Source organism: Oncorhynchus keta, chromosome 37 (genome assembly GCF_023373465.1).
Source record: "Oncorhynchus keta strain PuntledgeMale-10-30-2019 chromosome 37, Oket_V2, whole genome shotgun sequence".
NCBI lineage: Eukaryota > Metazoa > Chordata > Actinopteri > Salmoniformes > Salmonidae > Oncorhynchus > Oncorhynchus keta.
In genome coordinates this window covers 23,199,210-23,219,449 of record NC_068457.1, presented here as the reverse complement: position 1 = coordinate 23,219,449, position 20,240 = coordinate 23,199,210, and the positions used below count along the sequence as shown (strand labels likewise).

The 20,240-nt window shown below is 46.0% G+C and overlaps 1 protein-coding gene and 1 long non-coding RNA gene across 6 annotated transcripts in view; one reads left to right on the top strand and one right to left on the bottom strand.

Annotated features, from left to right (window-relative positions):
- The window catches only part of LOC118370297 (filamin A-interacting protein 1-like), a 100,184-nt gene that overhangs the window by 77,443 nt on the left and 2,501 nt on the right, over window positions 1-20,240 (top strand). The window contains exons 1-2 of one of the 2 annotated variants that reach the window (XM_052499783.1): window positions 9,027-9,194; window positions 14,942-17,756. In XM_052499783.1, coding sequence (XP_052355743.1) covers window positions 15,057-17,756 — 2,700 coding nt within the window. In that variant the 5' untranslated portion in view covers window positions 9,027-9,194; window positions 14,942-15,056. Of the gene's footprint in view, window positions 1-9,026; window positions 9,195-14,941; window positions 17,757-20,240 lie in introns of those variants that run through there. The other variant, XM_052499782.1, reaches the window with a different exon arrangement.
- LOC127916755 (uncharacterized) lies at window positions 11,557-13,123 on the bottom strand. Of its 4 annotated transcripts, XR_008095847.1 has the most exons (4): window positions 12,804-13,123; window positions 12,272-12,551; window positions 11,964-12,215; window positions 11,557-11,823 (listed from the first exon to the last, which is right to left on the bottom strand). It is a non-coding gene; the product is annotated as an uncharacterized LOC127916755 (long non-coding RNA). The 4 variants fall into 4 exon arrangements; XR_008095845.1 differs by having other exon boundaries at window positions 11,557-12,215; XR_008095848.1 differs by lacking the exon at window positions 11,964-12,215 and having other exon boundaries at window positions 11,557-11,935.

Genomic DNA, 20,240 nt, shown 5'->3' with positions numbered 1-20,240 from the left:
TTGGTCCTCACCTTCTTCCACCGACGACCTTTACAGAATCACCCACCACCAAAGGACCAAGCAGCGTGGTAACGACCAGCAGCAGTGATCTCCAGACTCCTGGACATGGGAGGAGATCCTGGATGGCAAGGGACCCTGGGTACAGCCGGGAGAATATCGCCGCCCCGAGCTGGAGGCAGCGAAAGCCGAGAGGCGGTGGTATGAGGAGGCAGCACGGTAGCGCGGTTGGAAGCCCGAGAGGCAGCCCCAAAAATGTATCGGGGGAGGCACACTGGGAGTGTGGCTAAGTCAGGTAGGAGACCTGAGCCAACTCCCCGTGCTTACCGTGGAGAGAGGGGGAACGGGCAGGCACCGTGTTATGCCGTGAGGCGCACGGTGTCCCCGGTGCACAGGCATAGCCCGGTGCAGTATATAGCAGCGCCTCGTATCGGCCGGGCTAGAGTGGGCATCGAGCCAGGTGCCATGAAGCCGGCTCAGCGCATCTGGTCTCCAGTGCGTCTCCTTGGGCCGGGGCACATGGCACCAGCCCTACGCATGGTGTCCCCGGTTCGCCAGCACAGCCCAGTGCGGGCTATTCCACCTCGCTACGGGGAGCATCCAGCCAGGTAGGGTTGGGCAGGCTCGGTGCTCGAGACCTCCAGTGCGCCTCCACGGTCCGGTCTATCCGGACCGTGGAGGCTGATACCAGGCTGTCTCTCCGTATCCTCCCTGCAGGTGCTCCCGCCTGTCCAGTGCTGCCAGAGTCTCCCGTCTGTCCTGAGCTGCCAGAGTCTCCAGTCTGTCCTGAGCTGCCAGAGTCTCCCGTCTGTCCTGAGCTGCCAGAGTCTCCCGTATGTCCTGAGCTGCCAGAGTCTCCCGTCTGTCCTGAGCTTCCAGAGCCGCCCGCCAGTCACCTGCCGGAATCACCCTTCACTCCGGAACTTTCACGTTCTGACCTTAGTTCTTTTGTTATGTCTTTGTTTAGTATGGTCAGGGCGTGAGTTGGGTGGGTTGTCTATGTTCCTTTTTCTATGATTTGGGATTTATGTGTTTGGCCTGGTATGGTTCTCAATCAGAGGCAGCTGTCAATCGTTGTCCCCGATTGAGAACCATACTTGGCTAGCATGGTTTCACTTTTGAGTTGTGGGTGATTATTTTCCTGTTTAGTGTTTTTTGTCATTCACCTTACGGGAATGTTCATTGGTCATTTATTGTTTTGTTCAGTGTTCTATTACTTAATTAAAAGATATGAACACTTACCACGCTGCGCTTTGGTCCTCACCTTCTTCCACCGACGACCATTACAGTACTATTCAAAAGTTTGGACACGCCTACTCATTCAAGGGTTTTTCTTTATTTTTACATTTTATTTACAATATTTTTACTATAATAGTGAAGACATCAAAACTATGAAATAACATATAGAATTATGTAGTAACCAAAAAAGTGTTAAACAAATAAAATATTTTAGATTCTTCCACCGTTTGCCTTGATAGCTTTGCACACTCTTGGCATTCTCTCAACCAGCTTCACATGGAATGCTTTTCCAACGGTCTTGAAGTTCCCACATATGCTGAGCACTTGTTGGCTGCTTTTCCTTCACTCTGTGGTCCAACTCAATTGGGTTGAGGTCGGGTGATTGTGGAGGCCAGGTCATCTGATGCAGTACTCCATCACTGTCTTTCTTGGTCTAATAGCCTTTACACAGCCTGGAGATGTGTTGGTTCATAGTCCTGTTGAAAAACAAATGATAGTCCCACTAATCGCAAACCAGATGGGATGGTGTATCGCTGCAGAATGCTGTGGTAGCCGTACTGGTTAAGTGTGCCTTGAATTCTAAATAAATTCCAGTGTCACCAGCAAAGCACCATCACACCTCTTCCTCCATGCTTTATGGTGGGAACCACACATGTGAAGATCATCCGTTCACCTACTCTGCGTCTCACAAAGACACGGCAGTTGGAATCTAAAAGCTCACATTTGGACTCATCAGACCAAAGCACAGATTTCCACCAGTCTAATGTCCATTGCTTGTGTTTCTTGGCCCATGCAAGTCTCTTCCTCTTAGTAGTGTCCTTTAGTAGTGGTTTCTTTGCAGCAATTCGACCATGAAGGCCTGATTCACGCAGTCTCCTCTGAACAGTTGATGTTGAGATGTCTGCTACTGGAACTCTGTGAAGCATTTATTTGGGCTGTAATTTCTGAGGCTGGTAACTCTAATGAACTTATCCTCTACAGCAGAGGAAACTCTGGATCTTCTTTTCCTGTGGCGGTCCTCATGAGAGCCAGTTTCATCATAGCGCTATATAGTTGTTATGACTGCATTGTAAGAAACTTTCAAAGTTCTTGAAATTTTCAGCATTGACTGACATTCATGTCTTAAAGTAATGATGGACTGTCGTCTCTCTTTGCTTATTTGAGCTGTTCTTACCATGATATGGACTTTTGTATGCCAACCCTACCTTATGACAACACAACTGATTGGCTCAAACGCATTAAGAAGGAAAGAAATTCCACAAATTAACTTTTAACGAGGCACACCTGTTAATTGAAATGCATTCCAGGTGACTACATCATGAAGCTGGTTGAGAGAATGCCAAGAGTGTGCAAAGCTCAAGGCAAAGGGTGGCTACTTTGAAGAATCTCAAATATAACAAATATTTTCATTTATTTAACAGTGTTTTGATTACTACATGATTCCATGTGTGTTATTTCATAGTTTCATAGTTATTTCATAGTTAGTCTTCACTATTATTCTGCAATGTAGAAAATAGTCAAAATAAAGAAAAACCCTGGAATGAGTAGGTGTGTCCAAACTTTTGACTGATACTGTATTTATAAAATTGACAATGTAACAGTTGAATTTGAAAAGCAACTTTTGGTGTGTCAACTTTTGACTGGCACTATATGTTTTTTTAATCCATTTTGAATTCAGACTTACACAACAAAATGTGGAATTAGTCAATGGCTATGAATACTTTCTGAGGGAACTGTATTTCATGCTCTTTATTGTTAAGGTTGAGATTTAGGGTTGTGTAATCTGATCCTAGATCTGTGATAACCTGAGATTCCTGATCATCCGGGAGGATATGGCCAAGGCTTAATAATATATATTTAAATGTTTTTCCTTTATTTAACTAGGAAAGTCAGATAAGAGGAAATTCTTATTTACAATGACGGCCTAGGAACAGGGGGTTAACTGCCATGTTCAGGGGCAGAACAAAATATTTTTACCTTGTCAGCTCGGGGATTCGATCGAGCAACTAGTTAGACACAACTGCCAGCTGATCTGGATCTAAGGATCGCCCAGGCAGACCCAGATCTGTTAGTAATGTCTGTTTATCTCTCCCGTGCTTCCTATACAGTTTAAGAAGCCAGAGCAAAGCAGACACTGCGCTAATCACTGGCTGAGGATAGGGAGTAGAGACCGTGGCAAGCCAGAGCTATATGAAAATAGCATGTTATGTAGCCTAAGTAGTGTGTTTTCCCCTACAGTGTACTCTCATAGGAAGCCATAGCTGCTTAGTGGCTGAAGTACTCTTCAACCGACTGACCACACTTGGGGCATGCCCATCTGTAGTGTGTATTCCTTATATAGTGCACTACTTTTGACCAGGGCACTGTGCTTTATAAGGAATAGGGTGACATTTGGGATGCAGGGGATGGCTTATTCCTGCCAGATCCTCACTAATCTGTATGTAAGAGGACCAGGACGTATGTCTGTAATGGCCCTAGGATGTCTGTCTGTAATGACCCCAGGACCTCTGTCTGTAATGGCCCCAGGTTCTCTGTCTGTAATGACCCCAGGACCTCTGTTTGTAATGGCCCCAGACCCCAGGACCTCTGTCTGTAATGACCCCAGGTTCTCTGTCTGTAATGACCCCAGGTTCTCTGTCTGTAATGACCCCAGGTTCTCTGTCTGTAATGACCCCAGGACTTCTGTTTTTGTACATTTGGTCCCCAGGCCCCAGGACTTCTGTCTGTACCAGTGAACCCAGGCCCCTTGTTGGGGAGAAGGGGGAGAAGGATTACTTACCCTTACTTACCCTATCCTATACTTCTGTCTGTAATGAACCCAGGCCCCAGGATCTCTGTCTGTAATGACGCCAGGCCCTCTGTCTGTAATGGCCCCAGGACCTTTTAATGTCCCCAGGTCTCAAGACCGATGTCTGTAATGGCCCCAGGACCTTTTAATGGCCCCAGGTCTCAAGACCTATGTCTGTAATGGCCCCAGGACCCAGGCTTTGAAATCCACTGTGCCTCCTGTGAAACAGCCATTGGAAACATCCTCCTCCAAAGCACTCCAGAGTTGCAGCATCAGTCCAAACACTTGAGAGGTAATTATTATCAGCTACCTGCACCCAGAAATGGCAAAAGACACACACACACACACACACACACACACACACACACACACACACACACACACACACACACACACACACACACACACACACACACACACACACACACACACACACACACACACACACACACACACACACTAATGTGAGCATTCACATGCACACACACACACTCATACACACCCGTCCTCTCACCAAAGGATGGAACAAGAGTGTGTCCTTTATGAGGTGATGGCAGTTATTTTGTCCTAAATTATGGCCTGTTTGGTGTTGCTTTTCAAATTCAACTGTTACATTGTCAATTTTATGCATACAGTATCAGTCAAAAGTTTGGACACACCTACTCATTCAAGGGTTTTTCTTTATTTTGACTATTTTCTACATTGTAGAATAATAGTGAAGACATCAAAACTGTGTTAGACACATGGAATCATGTAGTAACCAAAAAAAGTGTTTTGTATTTGAGATTCTTCAAAGTAGCTTCGCTATGCCTTGATGACAGCTTTGCACACTCTGAGCATTCTCTCAACCAGCTTCATGAGGTCGTCACCTGGAATGCATTTCAATTAACAGGTGTGCCTTTTTAAAAGTTAATTTGTTGAATTTCTTTCCATTTTAATGCGTTTTAATGCCAATCAGTTGTGTTGTGTCAAGTTAGGGGTGGTATACAGAAGACATGAACTTTAAGACTTGAAGATCAGTCACTCCGGAAAATTTCAAGAACTTTGAAAGTTTCTTGAAGTGCAGTCGCAAAAACTATTAAGCGCTATGATGAAACTGACTCTCATGAGGCCCGCCACAGGAAAGGAAGACACAGAGTTAACTCTGCTTCAGAGGATAAGTTCATTCGAGTTACCAGCCTCAGAAATTGCAGCCCAAATAAATGCTTCACAGAGTTCAAGTAACAGACACATCTCAACATCAGTTGTTCTGAGGAGACTGTGTGAATCAGGCCTTCATGGTCGAATTGCTGCCAAGAAACCACTACTAAAGGACACTAATAAGAAGAAGAGACTTGCCTGGGCCAAGAAACATGAACAATGGACATTAGACCGGTGGAAATATGTGCTTTGGTCTGATGAGTCCAAATTTGAGCTTTTTAATTCCAACTGCCGTGACAGACAGACAGACAGACAGACAGACAGACAGACAGACAGACAGACAGACAGACAGACAGACAGACAGACAGACAGACAGACAGACAGACAGAGAGAACCCAGTAGCCATACGGATTTGATTAAGGGACTAGTGATGTCATAAGTGTCAGGTACTCAGTCCCCAGGCATGGATTGAGTATTACGCAAACATGTGTCTCAGTCTGCATACTCCCACAGCACTAACAGTCTACATACTCCCACAGCACTAAAAGCCTGCATACTCCCACAGCACTAACAGTCTGCATACTCCTACAGCAGTAACAGTCTGCATACTCCCACAGCACTAACAGTCTGCATACTCCCACAGCACTAACAGTCTGCATACTCCTACAGCAGTAACAGTCTGCATACTCCTACAGCAGTAACAGTCTGCATACTCCTACAGCAGTAACAGTCTGCATACTCTCACAGCAGTAACAGTCTGCATACTCCTACAGCAGTAACAGTCTGCATACTCTCACAGCACTAACAGTCTGCATACTCCTACAGCACTAACAGTCTGCATACTCCCACAGCACTAACAGTCTGCATACTCCTACAGCAGTAACAGTCTGCATACTCCTACAGCAGTAACAGTCTGCATACTCTCACAGCAGTAACAGTCTGCATACTCCTACAGCAGTAACAGTCTGCATACTCTCACAGCACTAACAGTCTGCATACTCCTACAGCAGTAACAGTCTGCATACTCCTACAGCAGTAACAGTCTACAGCAGTAACAGTCTGCATACTCCTACACAGTCCTACAGCAGTAACAGTCTGCATACTCCTACAGCAGTAACAGTCTGCATACTCCTACAGCAGTAACAGTCTGTCTGCAGTAACAGTCTGCTACAGCAGTAACAGTCTGCATACTCCTACAGCAGTAACAGTCTGCATACTCCCACAGCACTAACAGTCTGCATACTCCCACAGCACTAACAGTCTGCATACTCCTACAGCAGTAACAGTCTGCATACTCCTACAGCAGTAACAGTCTGCATACTCCTACAGCTGTAACAGTCTGCATACTCCTACAGCAGTAACAGTCTGCATACTCCTACAGCAGTAACAGTCTGCATACTCCCACAGCACTAACAGTCTGCATACTCCTACAGCAGTAACAGTCTGCATATTCCTACAGCACTCACAAGAGGGGGAGAATCCATTTGTCATCTCGGGGCACAGTTTGATTCCCAAATGGTGGGTCATGGTGGTTCTTCCTATATGGTATAGAACTTGTGGCTTGAAACATTGGTTTTATTCACTTGGCAAGTCTCAAGAGAAGGTCACTTGAACCAATCATGTCGTACAAAGGCCTGATAAAGACGTAAGACCTTTAAAAGGCCTACATAAATGCTTTACAAATCATGTACTGTATATACGAAAATGTCTTAGATAAGAGTTTTTCAGGACAACACACTTTGGGAGCCTTGGATACACAAGTAGCTCTAAGATTGTGTGTTCATGGGAAATGTTCTCTGAAACCACACATTTTCACTCAATCTAGCTGATTCATAATACTCTACATTCCATTTTAGAGTATCAGAGGAAGACTCATGTACCAAGACATTACATAAAACAGGGATTTGTTTTTCCACTATTTATAATTTGGCAGATGCTTCACATAGAGAAAATGTTTGTGTGGCCAACTTTCATGTTCAATGAAGAACATCTGGGATTGGGAGCACTCTGTCTAGGATGTGTTGGAAATGTACAGATTCAGAAATAGACAACCCCTAATTGGGCTTTCTAAATGAAGGAATGTGTTTACGTTAAGAACAAACAAATTGTTACAAAAATTCTAGAAAGATCATGACAGAGTCAAATGTAATCAGTATATAGTTGTATAATCTGGGTTATCACCACAAAATGTTCTCAAGAAACTGGATGCACCGTGTCAAATGACCTATTTGTTTCATTGTGGTTGCTGCCATTTTCAAACCACTAACAAGGAGGGAGGGGGTTGTTTGGCTCCTTGCTCTCTGGCCTTCCATGGACATCTCTATTCTATATGGTCTTGGCAGTATTTCCTCATTTCCTACAGCTTGGTAACCAAGCTTTGGCGCCCATTGTGAAGCTGTGACATCTGATTTAGAGGATTTTGGGACAGGAAATGCCCCAGTGTTTCCTTGATTCCTCCTAACGAGGATGACTGATGTCATGTTACGTCCATGCTGATGCTGTGAACTCCATTGTTTCAGCGAACAGCTGATGTTCTGTCCGACGACAATAGGGACATTGAACCGATACGGGAGGATCATTTACTCAATGATCTCTATTAGCAGGCTATATCCAGTATTTTGGCCCGCTGAACTTTATGCATTTGGGTACTAGCTTAGTTTGAGTGTAGTTCGCTGCCAGCTATTTAGTGTGAATCTATAATTTTGCTTGTGTGAAGTGGAGAGAGGAATCTTGGTATCAAGGGAAAGATTGGCACACTGTAGAATAGACTGAGCAATGAGCCGTCTGTGATAATACAGAGGGCTGTAAATGTAAATTGTGAGATGTACTGTAAATGTGAGGATCGTTTCTAGATGAATGGTCATGTTGAAATCCCGGCCATAAAAGTCCAGGCAGCAGTGGATTAGCAGTCCCTAATAACAGTCTTACAGACAATCCAACATTATGGATTAGTGGTGTCATACACTGTTGCGGTATGTTTGTGTTGTTGATTGTGTGAAGTGTTGCATGTAAATGTTTGGCGTGTTTCTAATTAGGTTCGGCTCTAATAGTGTATTACAAGAATAAATTCCAAACACACACAGATTTCCTTAGTAAACACGGTTGTCGGTCAAGTTAATTTAGTCTTTTTTTCTTCAGTTGAATCAATGACTTACTGAGGAAAGTCAGAAGGAAAAGTTGTAACCTAAATCGCTTGTCTCTCCTCACCCTCTGCCTCTGGAGTATAGACAGACCAGAGAGAGCAGAGATTTCACACGTTACAGACGTCACTCAACACTTTTCCTCTCTGTTCTTGTTTTAAGGCCCACACCACACCTTGCTGGACAAACACACACACACACATACGCTTAAGCCCACATGCAAAGAATCTCTCTCTCTCTCTCTCTCTCTCTCTCTCTCTCTCTCTCTCTCTCTCTCTCTCTCTCTCTCTCTCTCTCTCTCACACACGCACACACACACCGCTTTGAGAGGCAGGGAGGCTGTACAACACACACACACACACACACACACACACACACACACACACACACACACACACACACACACACACACACACACACACACACACACACACACACTGGAGTACACACCCCTTTGAGAGGCAGGGAGGCTGTACACACACACACACACACACACACACACACACACACACACACACACACACACACACACACACACACACACACACACACACACACACACTGGAGTACACACCCCTTTGAGAGGCAGGGGGCTGTACAACACACACACACACACACACACACACACACACACACACACACACACACTGGAGTACACACCCCTTTGAGAAGCAGGGAAGCTGTATAACACAAAGTTCCATATAAGGGCATGTTGATGATGTAATGCTCCATAGGCAGGGAGCGTGCAGTGAGACATATCTTATTGTTTGGTCTCCCTGCTGGAATGTCCACATCATAGACCGCTGTGTGAGAGCTGAGAGACAGAGAGAGTACGGCAACATAATGAGCTTCAATCACTGAGGCTGCCACCAGACAGACCTATGGAACAGGTAGGAGGAAAAGCAACTTTAACTCAACTTAGCTGCTCTGTTGGTTCGTTATGGAGCACTGTGACTGAGTGCAAGGGGGAAAGTACAGCTTTGATATTGGCATTCAGTTGGGTTAGTGTAAAGAATTGATTTCTGACTCTGGGAAAGTTGTGTCTTTTGGGATACAATTATAGACAATCTATTAGAAATCATGGTTTCATTCAACAAGTTCATGAATTTTGTTTATTTTGGAAACTGTGATTACAATTAAACGGATGCTGAGTACAGTAACTAAATATTGTAACAATTTGTGCACAATGTTTATTCCCTAATTGTGATTTTCAAATGTACCATTGAGGGAGGACATTGATAGAAGCTGATTCCGTGTGTGAGTTAAAGCTATGGGTAATTCAGTGGTTCATTTCCTAAGTGTAGTTGAACGGGCCACTCAACACTCACACAACACTCTAATGTCTGTGAGAATCCGGAGGAAATGTGCATGGTGAAATCAAAAAGATGGTCATTGTTATTTGAACCTGCTCTCCTGTGAAAAATGAATCACTTCTGAGTGATACATTTATGAACCAACAAGTTAAGTTTGAATATAAACTCAGATATTACAATGAGTTCAAAAACCTGAAAAATATATATTTTTTGACGAGCTATTGATTGTGTAACATACAGCATAGCCAGCTAAACCCCTAAAATGTAACTATTAAAAATTAAATATTTAACTAGCACAGTCATTCAACTGAAGGCATACAAATATTGCCTGTAATTTTATGAGCCCATACTGCTTACTGATTGCCCTCTGCTGGACGTAAGCTGGCCAGCTTCCTATGTCTCTTTCATAAAGCATTCCAGGAATAATCCTCCTAACAAACTGACTGCTTCTATCTATTTACACTAAAAACACGGTTCAGGATCAAACATGAACAGATCATTGTTTTATCATGTCTTTTGTAAATGATGTGTATGCTCCCGTGTGAAAGAGGCCTAGAACCTGAGTCTCAATGAGACTACCTGTTAATATAAATGTCAAATTATTGACCTATAACAAGGGCATTGTCTTGGACATTGACTTCTAAAACATACACACAGAATACTGGCATGAATACTGGCATGTCCTGTATCATCTCAGCAGCAGCACTGTTTACAGAGTCTGAGCCATGGTTTCCAGCTCTGAGGACACAGCTGCTTATTTAAATGTGAGGAAAAGCCCTCTGTGGCCTTCGCCATAATGGTGGGCATGGTGACATCCTGCTGCCGGCTGTGTGTGTGTGTGTTTCCCCTCTGCATGCTGATGTTGCTCAGAAGAGGTCAGTAGGTGAATGGTTGGTTTTGGGTTAATAGCCATCTGCACCCACACCCATTTCTTAACTGCTTACCATGCAGAAGGCATCACTCTATTTTCCATGACATAGAAACTCCTTATGGGAATGTACCGTTTTAGACAGACTGACTCTATTTGGAAAATTGGCAGTGATAAAATAAATTGTCCAATCAAGTGTGGCCTTTACCGTACCTTGTAATCAAAGTCAGAGTCAAAAGTTGCTGTTCTCTGCAGCTGACATCTTGTATAACCATGTTTGATGGCAAAGACGTATAAGGATGAACTGGGTAAACTAGTACATCATTCATTGGCAATCGGTGAGAATTTCAAGTGGTAACCTTCATGCCCCTCGTATTCCCCTTTCGACCATATCGTCACAGTTGACTCACTGGCAGTTCAACTTCTGCTCTCCCAAGTTGTGTTATTCGATTGTCAAGTCCCACTAGTCCAGCAGAAAGAGTCCATGGGAAACAGAATCCAATGACTGTCCCTTAGGAGGGACACAGTATTCTCATGGCAAGCGATTAGGATCCTAGGGAACACATGTAATTCCTCTCCAGAGACATCATATAGCCTAGTATGTCTTGGCTGATCTCAAGCACCTGATTAATAATACATGGATGTTTCCCTGAATGTATCTTCTGTTTCCATAATGTATCTTCACAATATGTAGCCCTCTGTGATTAACTAGCAGAGTCTAAAGTCCAGGATCTCGGCTCACATTCTGTTCTGGTTTGATTACATCACTGGGAAAACGGAGCATAACTGGGTAGCGGAGATAACTGCTAGAGTAAACAAGGATACAAATAAAGCAGTCTAGCTCTAGCTACATTCTAGCTACATTCTAGCTACATTCTAGCTATATTTGCAGGCCTTTATATGGCTGCCACTCCACTGCTCTGCCCTGACGTCTCAGCAATGTTAATAGAATATCATGATTTAGATGATTTTTTCTAAATGATCATTTCTTCCAGAAAGACATGTCTTAGAATATTGTAGAACTGACTACCACACATTCCCATTGTGAACTTTCTCAGTGGGACACTAGAGGCCTTTACAAACTCCTCCCCATCTGATGCTTTCCTACTGTACATCAACTTCAAGCTGATCAGCTTTGATCATCAGATCTCTGGCACAGTGGAACATGTGGAACATCATGGGATTAACATCATAGGACATAGGACAGTCCCAGCCCTACCATGGACCTGCCTTAGCCCCAGCCCTACCATGGACCTGCCTTAGCCCCAGTTCTACCATGGACCTGCCTTAGCCCCAGTTCTACCATGGACCTGCCTTAGCCCCAGCCCTACCATGGACCTGCCTTAGCCCCAGCCCTACCATGGACCTGCCTTAGCCCCAGTTCTACCATGGACCTGCCTTAGCCCCAGCCCTACCATGGACCTGCCTTAGCCCCAGTTCTACCATGGACCTGCCTTAGCCCCAGTTCTACCATGGACCTGCCTTAGCCCCAGTTCTACCATGGACCTGCCTTAGCCCCAGCCCTACCATGGACCTGCCTTAGCCCCAGTTCTACCATGGACCTGCCTTAGCCCCAGCCCTACCATGGACCTGCCTTAGCCCCAGTTCTACCATGGACCTGCCTTAGCCCCAGCCCTACCATGGACCTGCCTTAGCCCCAGTTCTACCATGGACCTGCCTTAGCCCCAGCCCTACCATGGACCTGCCTTAGCCCCAGTTCTACCATGGACCTGCCTTAGCCCCAGTTCTACCATGGACCTGCCTTAGCCCCAGTTCTACCAGGGACCTGCCTTAGCCCCAGCCCTACCATGGACCTGCCTTAGCCCCAGTTCTACCATGGACCTGCCTTAGCCCCAGCCCTACCATGGACCTGCCTTAGCCCCAGTTCTACCATGGACCTGCCTTAGTCCCAGCCCTACCATGGACCTGCCTTAGCCCCAGCCCTACCATGGACCTGCCTTAGCCCCAGCCCTACCATGGACCTGCCTTAGCCCCAGCCCTACCATGGACCTGCCTTAGCCCCAGTTCTACCATGGACCTGCCTTAGCCCCAGCCCTACCATGGACCTGCCTTAGCCGCAGTTCTACCATGGACCTGCCTTAGTCCCAGCCCTACCATGGACCTGCCTTAGCCCCAGCCCTACCATGGACCTGCCTTAGCCCCAGTTCTACCATGGACCTGCCTTAGTCCCAGCCCTACCATGGACCTGCCTTAGCCCCAGCCCTACCATGGACCTGCCTTAGCCCCAGTTCTACCATGGACCTGCCTTAGCCCCAGCCCTACCATGGACCTGCCTTAGCCCCAGTTCTACCATGGACCTGCCTTAGCCCCAGTTCTACCATGGACCTGCCTTAGCCCCAGCCCTACCATGGACCTGCCTTAGCCCCAGTTCTACCATGGACCTGCCTTAGCCCCAGTTCTACCATGGACCTGCCTTAGCCCCAGCCCTACCATGGACCTGCCTTAGCCCCAGTTCTACCATGGACCTGCCTTAGCCCCAGCCCTACCATGGACCTGCCTTAGCCCCAGTTCTACCATGGACCTGCCTTAGCCCCAGTTCTACCATGGACCTGCCTTAGCCCCAGCCCTACCATGGACCTGTCTTAGCCCCAGTTCTACCATGGACCTGCCTTAGCTCCAGTTCTACCATGGACCTGCCTTAGCCCCAGCCCTACCATGGACCTGCCTTAGCCCCAGTTCTACCATGGACCTGCCTTAGCCCCAGCCCTACCATGGACCTGCCTTAGCCCCAGTTCTACCATGAACCTGCCTTAGCCGCAGTCCTACCATGGACCTGCCTTAGCCCCAGTTCTACCATGGACCTGCCTTAGCCCCAGCCCTACCATGGACCTGCCTTAGCCCCAGCCCTACCATGGACCTGCCTTAGCCCCAGCCCTACCATGGACCTGCCTTAGCCCCAGTTCTACCATGGACCTGCCTTAGCCCCAGCCCTACCATGGACCTGCCTTAGCCCCAGTTCTACCATGGACCTGCCTTAGCCCCAGCCCTACCATGGACCTGCCTTAGCCCCAGCCCTACCATGGACCTGCCTTAGCCCCAGTCCTACCATGGACCTGCCTTAGCCCCAGTTCTACCAGCGACCATGCTGACATCATGTTCCTCTACAGGAGACTAGGTGTAATTAGTGATCCCTGAGAGAGGCCCTCTGTTTATCCAGCCAGGCTGTAATTGCCTCTGGAAGCAGGGGAGATTCCTTTAAATATATAACCAGAGAGAGAGGGAGGCAGGGGGTAGTAGAGGAACCCCTTAATTAGGGGATTGTTCCATGCCAATGCGACATCTGTGCTAGCACGCTGGCAGCTGCACATTCAGCAGTCATAACATCCCCTCCAACGCTGCCTGGAGCGGAGGCACACTGGCCCGGTGCGATGCATGCCCTGCCAGCTACCGTGACCCCAGCTTCCCCCGTGATTCTGTTACATATGCTGTATATGCAGTAGACTGTACATTTACACGGGACATACACCTACACACATGCTCACAAGTACACACTATGAACTCAATATCACTCTAGATGTTAAAATAACTGCAATGTAAGCTTAGTGGTTTCTTTAAGCAGGGTAGGTGCTTCTAACAGGTATGAAAGAGGGCTGTATTCACTGGGACATTTTAAAAACAGCAGTGTGGTTGAATACGGGTTTAGTCTACAGTTTGATGGGGACTGATGGGAGTATTCTTGTCAGATAGGGGTCAGGGTAAACATTCAGCATTCTAGAAAAGTCTAGCCACCACAGCCAAAGATCAGAGTGCATTTGGAGGGAACATCCTCACACAGTACAAACACTGCATTTAGTCCATTCTCTATTATTTTTCTTCTTTCAAGTAACAGTAGATAAGCAATACAGGACATTAGTAATCAGTCATGCAAATCCTAATAAGGATAATCTAGATAGTCCATTTGTATAGGAATGACTATAAGAAGTACTATTTTGGACTTTTACTATGGCGTGTAGAGTTTCCAACCCATATGAGAGTGAACTGCTATCGGGGACCTTAAAAGGAACACACTGCAAGTGTATGTCAGGCTACCGACTTGGGAAAGTTAGCACAGTTATATTTATGATTTGTTAAAGTTTCCATTACATAAAATGTCAAACCCCTTCAGAAATCCATTCAGTATGGTCAGACAAATGTGACACCCATAAGTGTTTATTGTGTGTCTGCATCCCTACTAATAATAGGCCCGATGGCACTTTAGGAATAAGAATTAGACACATTTGACACTACACAAGCAAACAACGAATGACAATTTTCTACCAAGCTGATACACTGTATATTGTTTATGTTATATTATTGATGTCGTGTTATGTTGCTCCCTGTGTCATCCATCACCTTTTCCACCCATGTGTCAGTTGTCCAATGTGTGTATCAGTGAAAAGTTCAACATTATTTTTTATTCAAACTTTTTTCTCTTCTTCTTGTGTTTTTCTTTCAGACTGAAGTTGCTCATTGACCAGGAAAAGGCCTATCAGGAAAGGAAAGAGGAGGAGAACAACAAGAAGGTCACCAGCCTAAAGGAGGAGCTGACCAAGCTGAAGTCGTTTGCGTTGATGGTCGTGGACGAGCAGCAGCGCCTCACAGAACAATTGACCCAACAGACTGCTAAGGTCCAGGAACTGACCGCCAACGCCTCCCACACCCAGGAAGAGCTGAGCTCTGCTAATGCAAAGGTGCAAGAGGGGGAGGAGAAAGTTTTTCGCTTGGAGACAGAGCTAGGCGCCCAATCCAGTCGCTTTTACCAGGAACAGGAGACCATGACAGCCAAACTGACCAGCGAGGATGCCCAGAACCGGCAGCTCAAGCAGAAATTGTCCACACTCAGCCGGCAGCTGGATGAACTGGAGGAGACCAACAAGACCCTCCGGAGGGCCGAGGACGAGCTCCAGGAGCTGAGGGACAAGATCAGCCGCGGGGAATGTGGCAACTCCAGCCTCATGGATGAGGTGGAGGAGTTACGGAAAAGGGTTCTGGAGATGGAGGGGAAGGATGAGGAGCTGGTCAGAATGGAGGACCAGTGCAGGGACCTCAACAAGAAGCTGGAGAAGGAAGCCAGCCAAAGCCGTAGCCTGAAGGCTGATGTGGACAAGCTGAACCACAGGATCATGGAGCTGGAGAAACTAGAGGATGCGTTCGGCAAGAGCAAACAGGAGTGCAACGCTCTAAAGTGCAATCTGGACAAAGAGAGGACAGTGTCAAATGTTCTGTCCAGGGAGATGGACATCCTGAAAGCGAGGGTTAAAGAACTGGAGGCCGTGGAGGGTCAGCTGGAGAAGACAGAGCTTACACTAAAGGAAGACCTCACCAAGCTGAAGACGCTGACGGTCATGTTGGTGGATGAAAGGAAGACCATGGCGGAGAAACTGAAAGCGATGGAGGACAAGGTCCATAACAGCACTGGCAAACTGCAAGCTGAGCAGGACAAAGTCACAACAGTAACAGAGAAGCTTATTGAGGAGAGCAAGAAAGCCCTAAGGTCGAATGCTGAGCTTGAGGAGAAAATGTGTGGCGCCACCAAGGACAGGGATGAACTCAAGGCCAAGCTCCAAGCCGAGGAGGAACAGAGCAACGACCTGCAGTCCAAAGTTACCATGATGAAGAAGAGGTTGCAGTCACTGGAAGCTGCAGAGAGGGAATTCCTGAGGAACAGAGCCAAAGAGGAAAACATCAAGGTGCCCATCGCCAACCGCTCCCAACAAGAGGACTACAAAGTCAAAGACCTTACGCAGGAAGTTGAGCGCCTGAGGCGAAAACTTAAAGATATGAAGGTTGTCGAAGACGACTTGTTGAAGACTGAGGATGACTTTGAGTCAATGGAGAAGAGATACTCCAGGGAACAAGAGCGAGCAAAGGCCTTGATGGAGGAGTTGGAAATATCCAGAAATGAGCTCTTAAAGTACCAACTGGCAGAGAAGCAAGAGTCCAACCAGGAGCACATCCTCTACAAGCGTCTGAAAGACGAAGAGGCCAAGTCCAGTCATCTGACCCGAGAGGTGGCGGCCCTAAAAGAGAAGATCCATGAATATATGGGCACAGAGGAAAACATCTGTCGCATGAAAAACGATCACTCCACCTTGCAAAGAAAACTGACTCTGCAAGAGGTGAAAAATAAAGAACTGTCCAGAGAGATGGAGACCCTCAATCGGGAGCTGGAGCGATACCGTCGCTTCAGCAAAAGTCTCCGCCCAGGCATGAATGGCAGACGTTTCTCAGACTTACAGGTGTGCACCAAGGAGGTACAGACAGATCTAGCAGACCACCTTCGACCCAACTACAAGAGCATCGCCCCACTGGAGCGGGCCGTGGTGAATGGAAAACTGTACGAAGAGAGTGACTCTGGGGACGATCCAAACTACAACAATGAGCTGCCCCTCGCCCAATGTAACCCCTCCCTCTTCAACAATGTCAACAACCTCAACAACAACATCAGGAGAGTCCCCTTTCTCAAAACCAAAGAAAGCCACAACCCAGTCAATGGGAAAGTGCAGGTTCCCAGACAGAATGGGAACCATGTGCAGCAAGGAGACGTGTTTCTGACACACAGCCCCGGGCAACCACTGCACATCAAGGTAACCCCAGACCACGGGCATAACATGGCCATGCTAGAAATCACCAGCCCCACCGCAGAAAACACCCAGTCATACACCAGCACTGCAGTCATCCCCACAAGCGGAGGTCCACCCAAACAAAGAATCACCATAATTCAGAACGCATCCATCTCCCCGACTACCAGAAACAAAGCTCAAAGGTCCCCCTCATCAGATGGTTCCCCCTGCACTCCTGATCGAGCCATATCTCCCTTCACCATGGCCACCTACTCTAGAGCGATGACCCCAGACTCCTCTGGGTCGGTCACACCAGACAGGGCTATGTCACCCATCCAGATCGTGTCGGTCACAACAGGCACTCCTGACCGGTCCCTATTCACAGAGCCAGTAGAGGTCATGGGAGGTCATGCAGTCTTCAGGGTGACACCAGAGAGGCAGAGCAGCTGGCAGGTTCAGAGGTCCAACAGCTCCGGCCCAAACGTCATCACCACGGAGGACAACAAAATCCACATTCACTTAGGGAGCCCCTTCATTCAGAGCTTAAACACTACACCCCAGCCTGTAAGCCCATGCTACTCACCTGGGCAGGAGCAGAGATCTCCTGTATTATCCAATGGTACCCCTGTCAAAGGCAACAGCAAAATCACAAGTAGCATCACTATAAAGCCAACATCCACCCCAATCAAAAAGCCTTCACAAATTACAGTAAGTAATGCCTATGACTGACTGATTCCCCATCCCAAGATACCTCACCCCATTAGTAAACCCTAGTTTGTCCGTCTCCTATCCCAACCCAACCTCCTCAGTCCCTAGTCATCCGATCTTGATCCATCCACCTCCATTTGACTTGATCTGTATGAAGAGATGCCCTACCTAACCACTTCTCTGTTTGTGTTTGGGGTTTGTTTGTTTGGTTCTGTTTGGAAAGATGTTTGCATGCATGAATTGTCATTCAAATACAAAACAGGACAATAACCCTTTGAAGGCACTTGTAGTAAGAAACGTTTACTGAACACCGGGGTAACTTTTGCTAAATATACCATGTACTAAGACTATTCACTGATGGACCGTTTCAATTGTGTTTAAACTTCATATTACACAACTTGCATTTTGTTTAAGCTGATTTATTTTCTAAATAATAAAGTGTGCAAAAGTTGTTTTAGTTTGTCATCCATGCTTGCATATTTAATTTACTCATTCAGAAGTGGTAAACCCTGCATGCTGAATGATGAAAATTAGGAATATATTTCAAGGTTAAAATATATATTTAAATGTTTTTTATTTATGCATGTTTTCTAACTTCTAGTTTTTATATTTTATTTGTTCATTGTGATCTTATTTTAACTGCTCAAGTGCTACCATAACCATTTAAAATAGTATTCAATCAATACAACTACTGATAGCAGTCCATTGTCCTTCAACCATCAAGACACACACATACAATGAATAGGACATTTTAGAGACACTTCATTTATGTTTTTTACTAGCAGGACTCTACTAGAAGAACTCTTGTGTGAACATCCAGAATTTATTAGAAAACGGGGGGGGGGGTCAGGGAATTCTGACATGTGTTTTCTTGGCTGAGTTAAATTCATAGGCTGGTGATGTCATAGCTTCTCCTTCTATCCCAAACACAAAAACCCAGTTACCAAGAGTAAAGACTAGCATGAGTGAATTTGAAGTTCCTCTTTAATGATACCATGGAAAGTACATGTAAGTCAGCTTGGACGAACGAGAGGTGCTTTAACTATTGAGGGTCTTCTCCAAGTGGATGTTTCTTTGCTGCAACTCAATATTCTTTACGTTCATCAGAGTGTTGTATGATTCTTTTGCAAATACATACAGTTGTTTTAATGGCAAATTATCATGCAACCTACACAACAATGCAAATAGATTGCAGTAGAGGAGTGAAGAAAAACCACACTCATCCCTCAAAGCACTGGCTTATCACGAAGAGACTTCTGAGTGACACTGGTAATATAAAGCTCACCTGAATGAAGCATACATGTGTCAGATCCATTCACGCATGTGAAAATGCACACCCAATCCAAATACCCTCTGTAGCACTATAAAGAGGTGTCTATGTCAAGCTTTAAATCGATTCAGGCTGGGAGCATTGACATTTGGAAACAGGATCACAATCTCTCAATGCCCAAGAATAATTTGTAGGCTAAACAAGATGCTATTCATTCAAGGGATCAGAGCAGCTGTGTCCTTAAATATCCTCCATGTCATTATCTATGTGATCGTACTTATTCACATCTAGTGAGGTCATTGTTTGAGCCAGGCAGATCACATGTTCTGATGTAAAAATAACATCACAGTCCATATCGAATGAGAGCAAAGTGCAAGTAGTATGGATGATGGCTTCATAGTCTGACACACCCTTTCCTTTCTTATATCTCACTTGACGCATGACCTTTGGCATGTCAGATAAATCTAAAGTCTATGTAAGCTATACAATCACAGAGCACCATCATCCACTGTGCTGTTTTTCAATACAGAAAGTACAGTAGCCAATCAGAGGCGAGACCTCTGATGTACATCACAGGCTAACCTAATGTAGCAGGAGTTCCCACATCCGTTATTCAGGGGAAACAGAAGTTAGGTTGAAAATATTATATCCCTGAAAACCGGATGTAAGCGGTTTCTGGCGACCCTGCATAGGCTACTCCCAGGCTAGTTTAGGAGTTGATGGGATTCACGTTTACAATAACGGTCATCATCACAATGGTATCCAAACACCTTGGCCGATAGGCCCAATGAACAAGGAGAGGAAAATAAACGGACAGGGCAGGGCCCATTTCAAACAAAGGCCTCATATTGTGAACTAAAGAGGATCCTGAAGCTCAGTAGTGTGCTGTGAAATAGTGTCTCGCACCACAATCCAAGCACCAAACAAATCCTGTGTTTTGTTGCCATGGGAGACAACTGTGCATCTTTGCCAGTATTGCAGAACGCAGGCCGGCCTAGTGAACTGCAGGCTGGTCTGTCCGTGGCAGAGGAAGTGCTTACTCTAGTACTCCTGTTGCATGCCTCCAAAGGGAGGAGGCTTATAATTAAAGGTCATTCCGTGTAAAATCAACATGGCCCCCTGACATGACCCACACAGATTTTCTGGTCCATTAACCTCATTTTCAAAACACATTTCAAATTTATGTCCTGCATGGATTTAAGGACATGGTTCAT